The 19,643-nt window shown below is 38.3% G+C and overlaps 2 protein-coding genes across 2 annotated transcripts; both read right to left on the bottom strand.

Moving 5' to 3' along the window:
• Positions 1 to 18,382: 18,382 nt before the first annotated feature.
• Positions 18,383 to 18,886, bottom strand: LOC138322207 (uncharacterized). The gene has a single exon (XM_069266254.1). The coding sequence runs from the start codon at positions 18,884 to 18,886 to the stop codon at positions 18,383 to 18,385; it is 504 nt and encodes a 167-aa protein (XP_069122355.1).
• Positions 18,887 to 18,991: 105 nt separating this feature from the next.
• LOC138322206 (U1 small nuclear ribonucleoprotein 70 kDa-like) lies at positions 18,992 to 19,579 on the bottom strand. The gene has a single exon (XM_069266253.1). It carries the CDS (start codon positions 19,577 to 19,579, stop codon positions 18,992 to 18,994), a length of 588 nt encoding a protein of 195 aa, XP_069122354.1.
• Positions 19,580 to 19,643: the final 64 nt, after the last annotated feature.

Here is a 19,643-nt window from a genome sequence, read left to right as displayed (position 1 = left end):
GTACCATTACCCTCATCAGTAGTGTTTGGTCCTGTTGTACCATTACCCTCAGTCAGTAGTGTTGTCCTGTTGTACCATTACCCTCACTCAGTAGTGTTGGTCCTGTTGTACATTACCCTCAGTAGTGTTGGTCCCTGTTGTACCATTACCCTCAGTAGTGTTGGTCCCTGTTGTACCATTACCCTCAGTAGTGTGTTGGTACCTGTTTGTACCATTACCCTCAGTAGTGTTTTGTCCCTGTGTTGTCCTGTTGTACCATTACCCTCACTCAGTAGTGTTGGTCCTGTTGTACCATTACCCTCAGTAGTGTTGTCTCTGTTGTACCATTACCCTCAGTAGTGTTGTCCCTGAAGTGTTGGATCCTGTTGTACCATTACCCTCAGTAAGTGTTTGTCCTCTGTTGTACCATTACCCTCATGTGTTGTGTTGTTTTACCATTACCCTCAGTAGTGTTGTCCCTGTTGTACCATTACCCTCACTCAGTAGTGTTGGTCCTGTTGTACCATTACCCTCAGTAGTGTTGTCCCTGTTGTACCATTACCCTCAGTAGTGTTGGTCCTGTTGTACCATTACCCTCAGTAGTGTTGTCCCTGTTGTACCATTACCCTCAGTAGTGTGTCCCTGTTGGTATCCATTACCCATCAGTAGTGTTGTCCTGTTGTACCATTACCCTCAGTAGTGTAGTGTTGTTCCCTGTTGTACCATTACCCTCAGTAGTGTTGTCCCTTGTTGTACCATTACCCTCAGTAGTGTTGTCCCTGTTGTACCATTACCCTCAGTAGTGTGTTGGTCCCTGTTGTACCATTACCCTCAGTAGTGTTGGTCCTGTTGTACCATTACCCTCAGTAGTGTTGTCTCTGTTTGTACCATTACCCTCAGTAGTGTTGTCCTGTTGTACCATTACCCTCAGTAGTGTTGTCCCTGTTGTACCATTACCCTCAGTAGTGTTGTCCCTTTTACCATTACACCCTCAGTAGTGTTGTCCCTGTTGTACCATTACCCTCAGTAGTGTTGGTCCTGTTGTACCATTACCATCAGTAGTGTTGTCCCTGTTGTACCATTACCACTCAGTAGTGTTGTCCTGTTGTTACCAATACCATCAGTGGTGTTGTCCCTGTTGTACCATTACCCTCAGTAGTGTTGTCCCTGTTGTACCATTACCCTCAAGTAGTGTTGTCCCTGTTGTACCATTACCCTCAGTAGTGTTGTCCCTGTTGTACCATTACCCTCAGTAGTGTTGGTCCTGTTGTACCATTACCCTCAGTAGTGTTGTCCCTGTTGTACCATTACCCTCAGTAGTATGTTGGTCCTGTTGTACCATTACCCTCAGTAGTGTTGTCCCTGTTGTACCATTACCCTCAGTCATTAGTGTTGGTCCTGTTGTACCATTACCCTCAGTAGTGTTGTCCCTGTTGTACCATTACCCTCAGTAGTGTTGTCCCTGTTGTACCATTACCCTCAGTAGTGTTGTCCCTGTTGTACCATTACCCTCAGTAGTGTTTGTCCCTGTTGTACCATTACCCTCAGTAGTGTTGGTCCTGTTGTACCATTACCCTCAGTAGTGTTGGTCCTGTTGTACCATTACCCTCAGTAGTGTTGGTCCCTGTTGTACCATTACCCTCATCAGTAGTGTTGTCCTGTTGTACCATTACCTCACTCAGTAGTGTTGTCCCTGTTGTACCATTACCCTCACCTCAGTAGTGTTGGTCCCTGTTGTACCATTACCCTCACTCAGTAGTGTTGGTCCTGTTGTACCATTACCCTCAGTAGTGTTGTCCCTGTTGTACCATTACCCTCAGTAGTGTTGTCCCTGTTGTACCATTACCCTCACTCAGTAGTGTTGGTCCTGTTGTACCATTACCCTCAGTAGTGTTGTCCCTGTTGTACCATTACCCTCAGTAGTGTTGTCCCTGTTGTACCATTACCCTCACTCAGTAGTTGTTGTCCCTGTTGTACCATTACCCTCAGTAGTAGTGTTGTCCCTGTTGTACCATTACCCTGTCAGTAGTGTTGGTCCTGTTGTACCATTACCCTCAGTAGTGTTGTCCCTGTTGTACCATTACCCTCAGTAGTGTTGGTCCCTGTTGTACCATTACCCTCAGTAGTGTTGGTCCTGTTGTACCATTACCCTCAGTAGTGTTGGTCCTGTTGTACCATTACCCTCAGTAGTGTTGTCCCTGTTGTACCATTACCCTCAGTAGTGTTGTCCCTGTTGTACCATTACCCTCAGTAGTGTTGTCCCTGTTGTACCATTACCCTCAGTAGTGTTGGTCCTGTTGTACCATTACCCTCAGTAGTGTTGTCCCTGTTGTACCATTACCCTCAATCAGTAGTGTTGGTCCTGTTGTACCATTACCCTCAGTAGTGTTGTCCCTGTTGTACCATTACCCTCAGTAGTGTTGGTCCTGTTGTACCATTACCCTCAGTAGTGTTGTCCCTGTTGTACCATTACCCTCAGTAGTGTTGTCCCTGTTGTACCATTACCCTCAGTAGTGTTGTCCCTGTTGTACCATTACCCTCAGTAGTGTTGTCCCTGTCCCTCAGTAGTGTTGGTCCATTACCCTCAGTAGTGTTGTCCCTGTTGTACCATTACCCTCAGTAGTGTTGGTCCTGTTGTACCATTACCCTCAGTAGTGTTGTCCCTGTTGTACCATTACCCTCAGTAGTGTTGTCCCTGTTGTACATTACCCTCAGTAGTGTTGTCCCATTACCCTCAGTAGTGTTGTCCCTGTTGTACCATTACCCTCAGTAGTGTTGGTCCTGTTGTACCATTACCCTCAGTAGTGTTGGTCCTGTTGTACCATTACCCTCAGTAGTGTTGTCCCTGTTGTACCATTACCCTCAGTAGTGTTGGTCCTGTTGTACCATTACCCTCAGTAGTGTTGTCCCTGTTGTACCATTACCCTCAGTAGTGTTGTCCCTGTTGTACCATTACCCTCAGTAGTGTTGTCCCTGTTGTATCATTACCCTCAGTAGTGTTGGTCCTGTTGTACCATTACCCTCAGTAGTGTTGTCCTGTTGTACCATTACCCTCAGTAGTGTTGTCCCTGTTGTACCATTACCCTCAGTAGTGTTGGTCCTGTTGTACCATTACCCTCAGTAGTGTTGTCCCTGTTGTACCATTACCCTCAGTAGTGTTGGTCCTGTTGTACCATTACCCTCAGTAGTGTTGTCCCTGTTGTACCATTACCCTCAGTAGTGTTGTCCCTGTTGTACCATTACCCTCAGTAGTGTTGTCCCTGCTGTACCATTACCCTCAGTAGTGTTGTCCCTGTTGTACCATTACCCTCAGTAGTGTTGTCCCTGTTGTACCATTACCCTCAGTAGTGTTGTCCCTGTTGTACCATTACCCTCAGTAGTGTTGTCCCTGTTGTACCATTACCCTCAGTAGTGTTGGTCCTGTTGTACCATTACCATCAGTGGTGTTGTCCCTGTTGTACCATTACCCTCAGTAGTGTTGTCCCTGTTGTACCATTACCCTCAGTAGTGTTGTCCCTGTTGTACCATTACCCTCAGTAGTGTTGTCCCTGTTGTACCATTACCCTCAGTAGTGTTGTCCCTGTTGTACCATTACCCTCACTCAGTAGTGTTGGTCCTGTTGTACCATTACCCTCAGTAGTGTTGGTCCTGTTGTACCATTACCCTCAGTAGTGTTGTCCCTGTTGTACCATTACCCTCAGTAGTGTTGTCCCTGTTGTACCATTACCCTCAGTAGTGTTGGTCCTGTTGTACCATTACCCTCAGTAGTGTTGTCCCTGTTGTACCATTACCCTCAGTAGTGTTGGTCCTGTTGTACCATTACCCTCAGTAGTGTTGTCCCTGTTGTACCATTACCCTCAGTAGTGTTGTCCCTGTTGTACCATTACCCTCAGTAGTGTTGTCCCTGTTGTACCATTACCCTCAGTAGTGTTGTCCCTGTTGTACCATTACCCTCAGTAGTGTTGGTCCTGTTGTACCATTACCCTCAGTAGTGTTGGTCCTGTTGTACCATTACCCTCAGTAGTGTTGGTCCTGTTGTACCATTACCCTCAGTAGTGTTGTCCCTGTTGTACCATTACCCTCAGTAGTGTTGGTCCTGTTGTACCATTACCCTCAGTAGTGTTGTCCCTGTTGTACCATTACCCTCAGTAGTGTTGTCCTGTTGTACCATTACCCTCAGTAGTGTTGGTCCTGTTGTACCATTACCCTCAGTAGTGTTGTCCCTGTTGTACCATTACCCTCACTCAGTAGTGTTGGTCCTGTTGTACCATTACCCTCACTCAGTAGTGTTGTCCCTGTTGTACCATTACCCTCACTCAGTAGTGTTGGTCCTGTTGTACCATTACCCTCAGTAGTGTTGTCCCTGTTGTACCATTACCCTCAGTAGTGTTGTCCCTGTTGTACCATTACCCTCAGTAGTGTTGTCCCTGTTGTACCATTACCCTCAGTAGTGTTGTCCCTGTTGTACCATTACCCTCACTCAGTAGTGTTTGTCCCTGTTGTACCATTACCCTCAGTAGTGTTGTCCCTGTTGTACCATTACCCTCAGTTCAGTGTGTTGTCCTGTTGTACCATTACCCTCAGTAGTGTTGTCCCTGTTGTACCATTACCCTCAGTAGTGTTGTCCTGTTGTACCATTACCCTCAGTAGTGTTGGTCCTGTTGTACCATTACCCTCAGTAGTGTGTTGTCCCTGTTGTACCATTACCCTCAGTAGTGTTGTTGTCCTGTTGTACCATTACCCTCACTCAGTAGTGTTGGTCCTGTTGTACCATTACCCTCAGTAGTGTTGTCCCTGTTGTACCATTACCCTCACTCAGTAGTTTTGTCCCTGTTGTACCATTACCCTCAGTAGTAGTGTTGTCCCTGTTGTACCATTACCCTCAGTAGTGTTGGTCCCTGTTGTGTACCATTACCCTCAGTAGTGTTGGTCCTGTTGTACCATTACCCTCAGTAGTGTTGGTCCCTGTTGTACCATTACCCTCAGTAGTGTTGTCCCTGTTGTACCATTACCCTCACTCAGTAGTGTTGGTCCTGTTGTACCATTACCCTCAGTAGTGTTGTCCCTGTTGTACCATTACCCTCAGTAGTGTTGTCCCTGTTGTACCATTACCCTCAGTAGTGTTGTCCCTGTTGTACCATTACCCTCAGTAGTGTTGTCCTGTTGTACCATTACCCTCAGTAGTGTTGGTCCTGTTGTACCATTACCCTCAGTAGTGTTGTCCCTGTTGTACCATTACCCTCAGTAGTGTTGTCCCTGTTGTACCATTACCCTCAGTAGTGTTGTCCCTGTTGTACCATTACCCTCACTCAGTAGTGTTGGTCCTGTTGTACCATTACCCTCAGTAGTGTTGGTCCTGTTGTACCATTACCCTCAGTAGTGTTGTCTCTGTTGTACCATTACCCTCAGTAGTGTTGTCCTGTTGTACCATTACCCTCAGTAGTGTTGGTCCTGTTGTACCATTACCTCAGTTGTCCTGTTGTACCATTACCCTCAGTAGTGTTGTCCCTGTTGTACCATTACCCTCAGTAGTGTTGTCCTGTTGTACCATTACCCTCAGTAGTGTTTTCCATAGTAGTGTTGTCCCTGTTGTACCATTACCCTCAGTAGTGTTGGTCCTGTTGTACCATTACCCTCAGTAGTGTTGGTCCTGTTGTGTACCATTACCCTCAGTAGTGTTGGTCCTGTTGTACCATTACCCTCACTCAGTAGTGTTGTCCCTGTTGTACCATTACCCTCACTCAGTAGTGTTGTCCCTGTTGTACCATTACCCTCAGTAGTGTTGTCCCTGTTGTACCATTACCCTCAGTAGTGTTGGTCCTGTTGTACCATTACCCTCAGTAGTGTTGTCCCTGTTGTACCATTACCCTCACTCAGTAGTGTTGGTCCTGTTGTACCATTACCCTCAGTAGTGTTGGTCCTGTTGTACCATTACCCTCACTCAGTAGTGTTGGTCCTGTTGTACCATTACCCTCAATCAGTAGTGTTGGTCCTGTTGTACCATTACCCTCACTCAGTAGTGTTGGTCCTGTTGTACCATTACCCTCACTCAGTAGTGTTGGTCCTGTTGTACCATTACCCTCAGTAGTGTTGGTCCTGTTGTACCATTACCCTCAGTAGTGTTGTCCCTGTTGTACCATTACCCTCAGTAGTGTTGGTCCTGTTGTACCATTACCCTCAGTAGTGTTGTCCCTGTTGTACCATTACCCTCACTCAGTAGTGTTGGTCCTGTTGTACCATTACCCTCAGTAGTGTTGGTCCTGTTGTACCATTACCCTCAGTAGTGTTGTCCCTGTTGTACCATTACCCTCAGTAGTGTTGGTCCTGTTGTACCATTACCCTCAGTAGTGTTGTCCTGTTGTACCATTACCCTTGTTGTACCATTACCCTCACTCAGTAGTGTTGGTCCTGTTGTACCATTACCCTCAGTAGTGTTGGTCCCTGTTGTACCATTACCCTCACTCAGTAGTGTTGGTCCTGTTGTACCATTACCCTCACTCAGTAGTGTTGGTCCTGTTGTACCATTACCCTCACTCAGTAGTGTTGGTCCTGTTGTACCATTACCCTCACTCAGTAGTGTTGTCCCTGTTGTACCATTACCCTCACTCAGTAGTGTTGGTCCTGTTGTACCATTACCCTCAGTCAGTAGTGTTGGTCCTGTTGTACCATTACCCTCATTCAGTAGTGTTGGTCCTGTTGTACCATTACCCTCAGTAGTGTTGGTCCTGTTGTACCATTACCCTCACTCAGTAGTGTTGTCCCTGTTGTACCATTACCCTCACTCAGTAGTGTTGGTCCTGTTGTACCATTACCCTCAGTAGTGTTGGTCCTGTTGTACCATTACCCTCACTCAGTAGTGTTGTCCCTGTTGTACCATTACCCTCACTCAGTAGTGTTGTCCCTGTTGTACCATTACCCTCAGTAGTGTTGTCCCTGTTGTACCGTTACCCTCACTCAGTAGTGTTGTCCCTGTTGTACCATTACCATCAGGGTGTTGTCCCTGTTGTACCGTTACCCTCACTCAGTAGTGTTGTCACTGTTGTACCACTGTTGTACCATTACCATCAGGGGTGTTGTCACTGTTGTACCATTACCATCAGGGGTGTTGTCCCTGTTGTACCATTTCCATCAGTTGTGTTGTCCCTGTTGTACCATTACCCTCAGTAGTGTTGGTCCTTTTGTACCATTACCATCAGTAGTTTTGGTCCTGTTATACCTTACCCCAAGTAGTGTTGGTCTTATTGTACAATTATCCTCAGTATATATCATTACCCTTGGTAGTGTTGGTTCTATTGCATCTTTACCCTCAGTAGTGTTGTCCCGTTACCCTCGGTATAATTTATCTTGCACGATTGTATTGTTGGCCATATTCTCCATATCTGTACAAGTCTGTACCAACTGTTGGTCCAATCGAATATGCCCTTGTATGTCGCTTTGATCTTTGACTAGCATCACTCAGGATCTACTGAATATGCATTTGCACAATTTTCCAGTAAATATTATCAAATTGGAGGACCAAAATATCCATTGAATGCATTTTTTTCCAAATATTTTCTTAATCAATTCAACAAAAATTTACTTTACTTCTTATTTAAATACTGAAGCTGTTATCGTTTTTAAGTACTCCAATTTGATTAGGTTTACTGGAATATCTTGCAGGCAGTGTTTCACATCTTTTATATTTAGCGTTTGTTGCATGTATTTGCCATTTTACAAGCTACACGTCGTGTTAGACCGACATTTTTCTTAATTTATACAAAGTGGCCTTACCAACAATTTTGGTTCACTTATTAAATTTAACATGTATATCAATGAGTTTTCACCATTTAACTTGGTTGAAATAGTCTTACCTCATCAACCTCTGGCTCGATAGTATAAGAGAGTCTCAACCGTCCAACTCTTTATAACGGAATTTTTCCAACCTCAAACTCTTGCTTTGTGTTGAGTTACATGGTTTAAGACCGGAGGATGTGGTGATGGGTATTTCAAACTTCAACTGTTTCGGTTGTTCAGACTGCATGTACCAGCTTTTTCTTATAAATCTTGTGTGTGAAGACATTCTCAAACCAAAACTCTTGCACAATTGAAGTCCATATATTTAATCTTGACTGGGAATTCATTCTTCATTTCTGTATCAATTCTACATGTCATCAAAGACCTGCTTTCAAGAATTTATTAGACACACAGCATTTCAGCCAATCAAAGGTTTTTTTAATTTCAATATTAATTTAGGGCATGGAATGTTGATGTAGGGTTTTCAGTTTTGACACTATATTTCAACACAATTGATGAAAAGTATTGCAATTGCATATTTTGCAAAACACATTATTCTTCAAACATGATATATTTGTTATCAAACACTTAATCAAAATGATATTGCAGGAATTACACGCAGAGTAATTCTTAAAGCAAGATGCAAGCATTCAGACAATTTTCCATTTATACATGTAGCACAAGGGCATGGTTGCAAGCACTCTGTACTTATCAAAATCCAATTGCAATACTTCTTTTGTGTTTATTTTCATACAATTATCAGAAAATAATGATTTAATAAAAATATATATCGGTCAACTTTACGAGGGTTTTGGAAAATAATTCATAGCAACACCTACACATGGTTTTTGTTTAAGTATGCTTGCTGTACCTTTTCTCTTGTTACCTTTATAGTTTGAATGTACTCTCTGCTTTTCTTCCCTGGTTTTCAAAGTTGCCTACTCGTCAGGACTTTGTACTGCATATTCTTCCCCAGTCTTTTATTCAATGCTAATTCTTTCAGAAAATGAATTTCCAAGGAAAGGCTAATCTAGGATTCAAGGTTATAATTAATATATTGTATGGCCAGACAAAAGTCTGGTCAAGTACCAGATAAGTTCTTTTTACTAGTATTTCTCAAATTTTAATGGCAAAAGAGTACTGGGTGCCAAGTAAATTTGTGTTATACAAAAGCTTGAATATTCTTAAGGTCTTGGCTAAGATTTCAATTTGTTTACAGCACATTCTGTCTGTGTTGATATTAAATAATAGCAATTCAATTCAAAACTTTGGAAAACCACAAACTTTACCTTCTACCTTTATCCACCGTTCAGAGAGTCTGAAATTTTTCCAGTGTCACCGATCGGCACACTAAAGGACAAGATGAATGACGGTCCCCAAAGTCTGTGGACCACCTTTAAGGAAATGTTCATTGGCGGGAAATCGTCTTTCCAACAAATCATGGCTGTAATTCTTAGATTAACTAGTGCAGACAAGGGTCAGTTGCTAGAGGAGTGCAAGGGATGCCAATCATTTTCCCAAGGAAAATCGTTCTTAGCTAACAGTCATCAGAAGACTGGGATGGTCATAACTGGATTGAAATGGGTAAAGAAAGACTGTGAAAATATTTCAAATAAATCAAGGAAAGTTCCTTTAGCCCAAAAACATTTTCTATCAATTTTATTTTTCTCAAATCAAAATATTTGAAAACAATCCAACCTATTATATCCTGTAATATTGTTATCCCTTAGACAGTTTCAGAATTGTAAATTGTTTATTACCATGGCAAGTTAAACCAATGCAGTATGCAATCTTGGTAAAGTCTAAAAGTTTACCTTCTATTAGGATTCTATGGTTATGCATTTCTATAAACATTCTCACTTCAATTGCAAAATTAATTTTAATTCTTACCCTCGTGATCATGACCTTTATACCATTATTGGGCAACTATACCTGTACCTTCTTTTGGAAACCTCATTTTTAAACCAGTATCCAGTACCTCTATCTGCCATTTCATCAGATTCAATCTGTTGCATCTTCCGATATATGTGCGAGCTATTGAGGATTGAAGTTGATTAGAGATGAACCGGATTTAAAAACAGCTTGATCAGATTCCCGTCTGTCAATCTGCTAGATTTACAAGCCAAAACAAGATTTCTTCAAAATTAAGACTGAAGAAATTCAATATTCAATTATAAAAGTGGTGTTAAACCATGTTTTTTTTGCGTCAAAAGTTATAACTTCGAGTATTAATGTTATTATTTCATTTTCTTTATACCCCGTTATCATTTGGCTCAATTTCAATACAAGCCTTCCTTGCTTTTTTAGATGGAGTTAATGAAACAGACCAGAAATATACCACCAATAAAGGGTCGTAGGCCTATTTCTTGTATACTGCAGAATGGCAAGAATCGAATGCAGATATCAACCAACTTGTCAGAGAGTAGGGATTCTGGAAGGAAATGCGGCGCTGGAAGCTTCTTTTTAACCTTTCGAAATGCTTACATATTCAGCTCTGCAGCATCCTAGTCCTACGGCATTTGCTTGCAATAAACAAGAAAACATACCAAACACCAAGGCTTACAAAGTAAACACTGCTAGCTTCTTTTAAACAATTATTTTTCAATTGTTTTTAACAAATTAATTTCAATTACAGACAAAAACTAAAAATACCAAACCATTCTGCCGGGATTTGTCTGGCGGGAGCTGTTGAACTACTTTCACCACTATGTAGTCTGTGGGTCACTGCTGTTAATCGTGTAGTATACTGTGTGTTGATGTGGGACAGGGCCATTATTGGACAAAGCCTAAACTCGACAAGATTCTTGAGCTTGGTCATGTCATCATTCAACATGTCAGGGACAAGATCATGGATATCTTTTCTGTTGATATGCTTGCACCACTCCCTTGTTAAATAATGTGTCCCCAGGACTTCTTGAATATATTTTTTTACTTCATGATGGTCATCAGATGTGCATTTAAAACATCTATAACAAGAAAATGTTTCATACTGAACATCTTGCTTAAAAAAGAAACAAGTTACATGCAAACTATTCCAAAATTCAAATCTATATTTTAAATATTAAACTTTGAAAATGGATAATTTGCTTTGGTAGTTTAACTGCTTTTGAAATTTTAGAATTTCACTTAATTAATTCATGCAAATTTTTAAATTTTAAACATTCAAGTTAAGAGCAAACCATAATTCCTCTAATTTACTGTAACCGCTGACAACTCGACGACAGACAATTAAGCTTTGAAGAGGGACTGTAGACAGCAAGGCATGAACAGGTGACTTGGTTGATCATAACCAGGACATTGTAGTTCAATATTTAGACAATGAATCCCAGAATTCCTTTAAAGGAAGGACAGGTCACACTTTTGAATAGTCAAATGGACACGTCTGCCAGACTAGTTTTCGTGGGATTCGAATAGCCATGGCATTGTCGAAGAACCATATCGTAGACTCATTGGTCGGGAAACGATTTGTTGGCCACTGCTCAGGGTCACTAAAACGGACTCGTGTATTCAGCTAGGCTAAAGGGGAACCTTGGCGGCCGAATCTAGACCATAATGTAGTCGACCTTTGCCAGTCAAGGAATTCAGGATAGCTAATATAGAATAGAAAGGAAGATAACATGTGAAAACAATGCAATTTTAAAGGCGCAAGGCAACATCAAAACAAAGGATGATTATTTAATTAAAACCTACATATTTTATTGAATAAAAATTATACAACTAAATCGACATATTTGTATACAGCTCAATTCAAATAAAACCTAATTTGATATGTTCTCGCATTAGGCTACAAGAGGTTATCTGAACAAAGGAAAATGACAATACTAAGGTCTACCAAACATTGAGTAAAGACCGACTAACCTGATATTACCATACATTACCATACTGATTAGAACTCTACAATTATCATTTTCAAACCCTTCATTCATCTTCAAATTAAGATATTTTCTCGGCATGATCCCCCTTCTCAAATGACGCCACATCCCAACGCCATCGATCCGATCAGCCGCCATATTGGATTTTCACGATTTCCCATATTTTTCGTTCAGAATCTTCTCCCCAATCAAAATCTTCACATCCAATGAACCTTTAGATATATTAACACAGTCAATGATGAAAAATGTCACATAGTTTCACATTTAAATCGAAAAAAGTTGTCCTAATATAATCTTCAATCACATAAGCAGTCTTCACGCGTCTTCTTTCTTCCCGATACGCCTGCCTGTATGACTCTAGCGTCGGTTTATTGCTATTTATACCGTCTCGATATATTCCTCCGCGAAGAAAAAGTTCAGAGCTTTAAACGCGCTCAAAACAGTTAACTCTATTACAAAACAAAACATCGTTATTAACATAACATTTTGTATGCTAGTGTGATAGTTATAGTGTAATAATTATTAAAATTTATGATATATATACATATAAAACATTTCAGAAATAGCGGAAGGTTTAAGGAGTAAAGCGGTTCTGGTGACGCACAAAGGAATGTATGGCATGAGGCTCCTACAGGGGTATGACACGCCCACAAGATTTTAAAATAGATTATGACGTAATGTAAAGCAATAAATTATTTTATAGTAATTCGACTAAAATTACAATAAGATACGTTCCCGAAATAAAAAATACAAGTTTCAATTATAAATAACATGTTAATAGTTAGAACATCTGTGTGTGTATATATTATATAGGGCAAAGAAGTAATTCTAACAGTGTGGACAAAAGATTGTCGAATTTTCGAGGCGATCTTCCCCTTTGTCAAGATGTCAAGAAGAACAAATAAAATTATGTGTATATATCATATATATAGTTCACTAAATATAGACGCAGAACAAGTTGCTATTTTGTCGTCAATTACTGCACGGGAAGCATAAGAAACAACATTTATGACAAGTCGCGGTGGTTTATTAACAGTAAACTGTAGGTAAGCTGGTAAATTAGGTTGAGTTATAACTTTTGAACTCTAGAAAAACATCAAATTTGCTTATGATATAGTATACAAGTCCGATAAACTTGCCTTTATTATTAGGTTGTTTTAATTCTTTTCCTATGTTAGGCAAACAAAACCTCTTTTCATTAGAAACTATCTTTCGACAATTCTACTGAAATATATACTGCAATATATCGTCATTTTTAAGGCGCCAATTTGCCAACATAAATCTTATATTACGTTCATAATTTGACATGTTCGAACTATCCAAAATAGGATCGATTACTGTATAAAAAAAAATCAGTATTCGAACTATCACTAGCTCAAAAAAATAATACTGTTTTTCCGGAAAAAAATTGCGTTTTCGAACTATCCGCTGGTTCGAAATAACCAGAGTTTTACCGTATATAGTTTCAGAAACAAATACACATGTGATATATGTTTCTGATAGTTTAACAGAATTTCAAAATCAACAAAACACTGAACAATTTCTCACAATGATAGAAAAGTTAATGGTTATCATTGTTCTTCAGTTATAGTACAATGTTTAATGGCATTCTACAGAAGTCTATATTCTGTAGAAATGCCTAGGTTTTGTATAGTGTAATAAAAGTGATGTACATTGATTATATACATGAGAAAAGTAAAAATCAGATTATGTTAATTCAAATGCATATGTTTTGAGGGTTACACTTTTCGTAGGGTAACATTCTGACAAGAAAGTATATTTGATTTATTAATATCTCATACTTAGAAATTCTTGAAATTGCAACAGTTTAAAAAAAATCTTGCCCTTTTTGTGACACTTCTCCTAAAACTTGGATGCAATTTTGTCTTTATTCTTATTCCAATAGTGAAATTACTAAAGATGTAACATATAAAATATTTTTCTCCGTTTAACTATCCAAAATAAACCAAACACATTAAATGAAGTTTTAATGGAGACAGAGACACTGTCTGAATATTGTGTATATTTGTCTGTCAAATGCAAAAAAATATATATAGTACTTCCTGTACTGTATATATTGGTATCTCTCTATTTCCCCACTTTGACAAACTACATGTAGACAGGTAAACGAACACAGGTAAAAATTAATATGCAACTGACTATAATTGGTATTCCTTTGTTCTCCTATATCAACACTTTTCTTTGTTCTCTAAAAAGTGGGCAAATGTAGAACACATATCTCGCTATCAGAATCGAAATCCTTTAACGCTAACGGGTTTGTCCTGAGGCATATATTTTTGTGATTTCAAGTGACACTAATTAGACTTGTCCGCGTGTTTATCCGTAGCTGGCCCCGGGTGTTGAGTAATTCACAGTGACAGCTATACTTACCGTATATCATATAGGTCACATATTACCTGATAAATATTTACTTTATTGTCTATTCTTGGAAACAGGATCTCACATCTTAGTTAAAATAATGGAAGAAATGTATTTGAACATGTGATGGCTACATAGCCATGCATGAGGATAACGTACATGGCAAAATTTAACTATTTTTCGTGACCAAAATAAACCCCTTTATGAAAAAAATGTTTTTCTAACAATTTATTAAAATTATTATTCAATGGTGCTATTTACTTGAATGTAGCCACACTGAGAACTTGCGAGACCAACTGTGGTGTATTCTCAGTACTGTGAAAGATATAGATTTTGTTTTTTTTATCTCAATTCAATGTCAAAATATCATCTACTGCATGTTCTTCTTGGTGGACTATTTAACTACCATTTATCTCAAAATGACCTGGAAAACTTTAGACTAAATTCAATTATTATTGTTAACAAAATGTTCGTACAAAGTGGTATTCATAACTGACCTTTTTTAAGCAAATATTTGATCGTATTAACTTCAACTGAAGTTATATGTATACTTAATCTTGTGAACTCCAGAGTCTTTGTATTATGTATGTTTTTGTGCTAGCCTCATATATAGACTTTTGATACGTATATACAGTTTGTATCTGTTATTACAAACTGCATGTATCATTTGTGATGTCTCATCTACATATGTTTGTAGCTAATTATTATAAGCATTCTTCGCCATTAGATAATGGCGAAATGTAGTCGAATATCTAATTATATTTTCTTGTATTGATAGATATGTATATATGTGTGTAACGTGTGTATGTTAGAATGTTTCTTTCTTTATTTCTTGTTTTCTGTAAACTCTTCAATATTGGAGGAAATAAAGGAAATAATAATAATAATAATAATTTAGTTATATATATATATATGAATACGCTATTATGAATATCCAAAAATATCGATCGCACGCAATATGAAATATACATTACTTTTTCCATCCCCTATAATCTACGATATATGCCCATCAGTGCTATTATATCTGTTAAACAATCGTTTGTATGCATGTGTATACAATTATTTAGAATTATTAATTTGTATTATCTGACGTTTCACATCCTCGATACATTTAACAAGGTTTCCGATTACTTACGATCTCTACACCCCTGGAAGCATTTTCGATTTCCGAATTCCATCGTTGCGAAAATTGGTCGACAAGTATTTTCTTTATGTTTTTTTATATATATATATATATATATATAGAATTTGTTAACTGTAACCTGGATCTGGAAAACCTCACTTCGTCCTATTTTCCAAGAATTTTCTTAATAAATTCAATCCATTCGAAGTCTTACATATAATAAAAATGGAACTTAAACATTAACTGGTAAATATGACTATGCTTAATTTTGATTCGTTAAATAAAAGTGAGTTATAAGTTCAGCATCCTTAACTTAACAATTATTTCAAGAGGGCCAGTTCTCCTTAAATCATAAAATTAGGAGTCAGTGGTTGATCTTGAACCTAAAATTCGTTTACAAATTTTCAGATGAATTTGTTCAATGGTTTTAATGTTCTCGTAGCCCAATATTTCAGACCCATATAGCAATATTGGAGTAACTAATGTATCAATATCAAATAGTTCAAGTTAATTGTAAGTCAGTTGTTAGATGTTGATTTTTTTATCTTGCGATAGATTGAAAAAAAAAAGACTTTTGTGCTTGCTCGCATAGCTTCTGTTTGCTTTTAAACAAATTACCATTATCATTAAAAGCGAATCCCAGATAACTAAAACCATCAACCTATTCAATGACTTGGCCGTTGATTTTAAATTCATGATTATTGTTAGATTTGCGCTTTAGGAAATACTAATTTTTTGTTTTCTTTACATTTACCTCGAGCCTCCACATTTTACAGTATTTTTGAAAAACTTCAAGGGCTTTTTGTAAGCCTTTGGAAGTATCCGACTTTTGTTTGTATATTGGCTAAAGGGAGTACATCATTATCTTTGAAGAAACGCTCAATATCATTAAGGAAAATAAAAAACATGAATGGAGATAAATCCTCACCTTGTTTGACTTCCACTAAAGAAGGAAATAATCCAGATTGAATATTTTTGTATTCCACACAAGATTTAATATTTTTATACATATTCTTTATAATAGAAAAACATATACCCCTACTTTACTTTCACGAAGCCTTTTCCACAAACCAACTGTCCATATTGTATCGAACGCTTTTCTAGAGTCAACAAATGTTGTGTATAGCTTTTGATTATTATATGAGTATGACGATGTAAGTGCATGAAGAAGAAATTGAATATTGTATTGTATTTGCTTGAAAACAATAAGTAAGTCGGTTATTCAAATACGAGTGAACAGTTTTCCAAGACAACTAATTAATGTTATACCCCTGTACTTATTTGGATCAGCAGGACCCCCCTTATTTTCATAGGTTTGGTTTAATAATTCCGATTGTCCAAAACTCAGAAATTACTCCAGAATTAAATACTAAATTGAATAATTTACACACAACAGCTATATCATCCTCAGGTTAGTATTTTTGGTCTTCGTTCAATAGCTTATCAACTCCGGGCGCTTTTTAAGAAAATCATCATCATCATCATCATCATCATCATCATCATCATCATCATCATCATCATCATCATTATCATTTATTCATTTCTTTAAGAAGGTAAATAATGTATCCGAATCAATGTCGTATTCCTTGTTTTTGTTCTTCGAATTTTCTTTTGAATGATTTTTTTTCCAAATTCTTTGTGTTTGGCCTTTTTTGTTTTGTTTTCATTACTTTTGTTTTTATTGTATTTTGACTTGCTCTTGTTAAAACTAGCAATGTTTATTTTTAGTTTTTACTTTCATTTTCGATTCGCTGTTTACGTATGTTTTAGAACCCATGGTCTTCCTTGAAGTATCTAGCATAACTTTACACAAGTCTGACACAATATTGTCAATATTGTTCTTATCAATAATGTTACCATTCTTCAGACTGTCTACTCGTTTACCCAAAACCTTGATTTGTTTCGGCATCGATCGCTTCTGTGAATTTCTTGTTTTGATCCCTTTTTAAATAATTGACCATCACAGGATCATCATAAACCCTGTCAGCATGCAAAGACTTACCATCGATACAAATTCGTATTTGACAATGTACATAGGAAAACATAGGATTGAAATCACATATTTGAAAATCAATAATGAAATTAATAGCTTCAACATTCCACAATAGATAATCTACAGTATTAACTTTACATGTCGTCTATCCAATTTCACGATCTTTGTAGAGTCGACCGTTTCCGATAAATAGAGCATCTATTTATACATTTCAATCAATTTTGAACCATACCTGTCCGCGACCAACATCTTTGTTAACGTTCTTTGTTCTCGGGTAGAACATTACAAGATAGAAGTTTTTAATAAGCATAAATACAATCTACCTCGGAAGTATCGATATCAATATTGTTGAGGAGGTTCTCATCCGGTATATTGTAAACAGATAACGTTCTAGTACGGACATTAAAGTCGCCCACTAAAAATGTTAGGTACATCGATTGAAAACCTAGCTAGTTCGTTTTCTATATCAACAAACGAATCTTCGGAAGACTATACAGACCCATCTGTTACAACTGATCATCAGGTACAGTTGTACCTATCATCTTACCATTGATTGACGTCACCAGGTCACCAGGGGACGAAGTGATTGACAAGTTAACTACTTCAATGGCTGCTACTATTGTCTTTATTTTCTAACTTTTGTTACTGTCTGTAGTTATTCTTTTGCGACTGTATGTACTTATTTTGTAACTCCATCTCCATTACACTGATTTCGTACATTTATCTGCTGAGATTTGTTACATAACCAGTCTTATTGTTTCCGTAGCTATATATCCCCCACCTCGTGCTCTGATTTCTATTATTTCCCATCGTTCCTCGGCGGTCGGTTGCCTATCATTTTGCAGTATCTGTTATTAAGCAATCCCCTGTTACTTTGTCCTTAGTTCGTGTTTGTTTCATTTGCCTTTGTCCTTGATCCCCTGTTACTTTGTCCTTTGTTCCTATTTGTTTCATCTGTCTTTGTCCTTGATCCCCTGTTACTTTGTCCTTTGTTCCTATTTGTTTCATCTGTCTTTGTCCTTGATCCCCTGTTACTTTGTCCTTTGTTCCTATTTGTTTCATCTGTCTTTGTCCTTGATCCCCTGTTACTTTGTCCTTTGTTCGTATTTGTTTCATCTGTCTTTGTCCTTGATCCCCTGTTACTTTGTCCTTAGTTCGTATTTGTTTCATCTGTCTTTGTCCTTGATCCCCTGTTGCTTTGTCCTTAGTTCGTATTTGTTTCATCTGCCTTTGTCCTTGATCCCCTGTTACTTTGTCCTTGTTCTATTTGTTTGTGTGATCTCTTGCCTTTGTCCTTGTACCCCTGTTACTTTGTCCTTGTTCTATTTGTTTCATCTGTCTTTGTCCTTGATCCCCTGTTACTTTGTCCTTTGTTCCTATTTGTTTCATCTGTCTTTGTCCTTGATCCCCTGTTACTTTGTCCTTTGTTCCTATTTGTTTCATCTGTCTTTGTCCTTGATCCCCTGTTACTTTGTCCTTTGTTCCTATTTGTTTCATCTGTCTTTGTCCTTGATCCCCTGTTACTTTGTCCTTTGTTCCTATTTGTTTCATCTGTCTTTGTCCTTGATCCCCTGTTACTTTGTCCTTTGTTCCTATTTGTTTCATCTGTCTTTGTCCTTGATCCCCTGTTACTTTGTCCTTTGTTCCTATTTGTTTCATCTGTCTTTGTCCTTGATCCCCTGTTACTTTGTCCTTTGTTCCTATTTGTTTCATCTGTCTTTGTCCTTGATCCCCTGTTACTTTGTCCTTTGTTCCTATTTGTTTCATCTGTCTTTGTCCTTGATCCCCTGTTACTTTTGTCCTTTGTTCCTATTTGTTTCATCTGTCTTTGTCCTTGATCCCCTGTTACTTTGTCCTTAGTTCGTATTTGTTTCATCTGTCTTTGTCTTGATCCCTGTTACTTGTCTTGTTTATTTGTTCACGCTTTGTCCTTGATCCCCTGTTACTTTGTCCTTTGTTCCTATTTGTTTCATCTGTCTTTGTCCTTGATCCCCTGTTACTTTGTCCTTTGTTCCTATTTGTTTCATCTGTCTTTGTCCTTGATCCCCTGTTACTTTGTCCTTTGTTCCTATTTGTTTCATCTGTCTTTGTCCTTGATCCCCTGTTACTTTGTCCTTTGTTCCTATTTGTTTCATCTGTCTTTGTCCTTGATCCCCTGTTACTTTGTCCTTTGTTCCTATTTGTTTCATCTGTCTTTGTCCTTGATCCCCTGTTACTTTGTCCTTTGTTCGTATTTGTTTCATCTGTCTTTGTCCTTGATCCCCTGTTACTTTTGTCCTTTGTTCCTATTTGTTTCATCTGCCTTTGTCCTTGATCCCCTGTTACTTTGTCCTTTGTTCCTATTTGTTTCATCTGCCTTTGTCCTTGATCCCCTGTTACTTTGTCCTTTGTTCCTATTTGTTTCATCTGCCTTTGTCCTTGATCCCCTGTTACTTTGTCCTTTGTTCCTATTTGTTTCATCTGTCTTTGTCTTGATCCTGTTCTTTGTCCTTTGTTCCTTTTGTTTCATTGTCTTTGTCCTTGA

The sequence above is a fragment of the Argopecten irradians genome, chromosome 4 (assembly GCF_041381155.1).
Source record: "Argopecten irradians isolate NY chromosome 4, Ai_NY, whole genome shotgun sequence".
Taxonomy (NCBI): Eukaryota; Metazoa; Mollusca; class Bivalvia; order Pectinida; family Pectinidae; genus Argopecten; species Argopecten irradians.
This window is presented reverse-complemented; position numbering and strand designations above follow the sequence as displayed.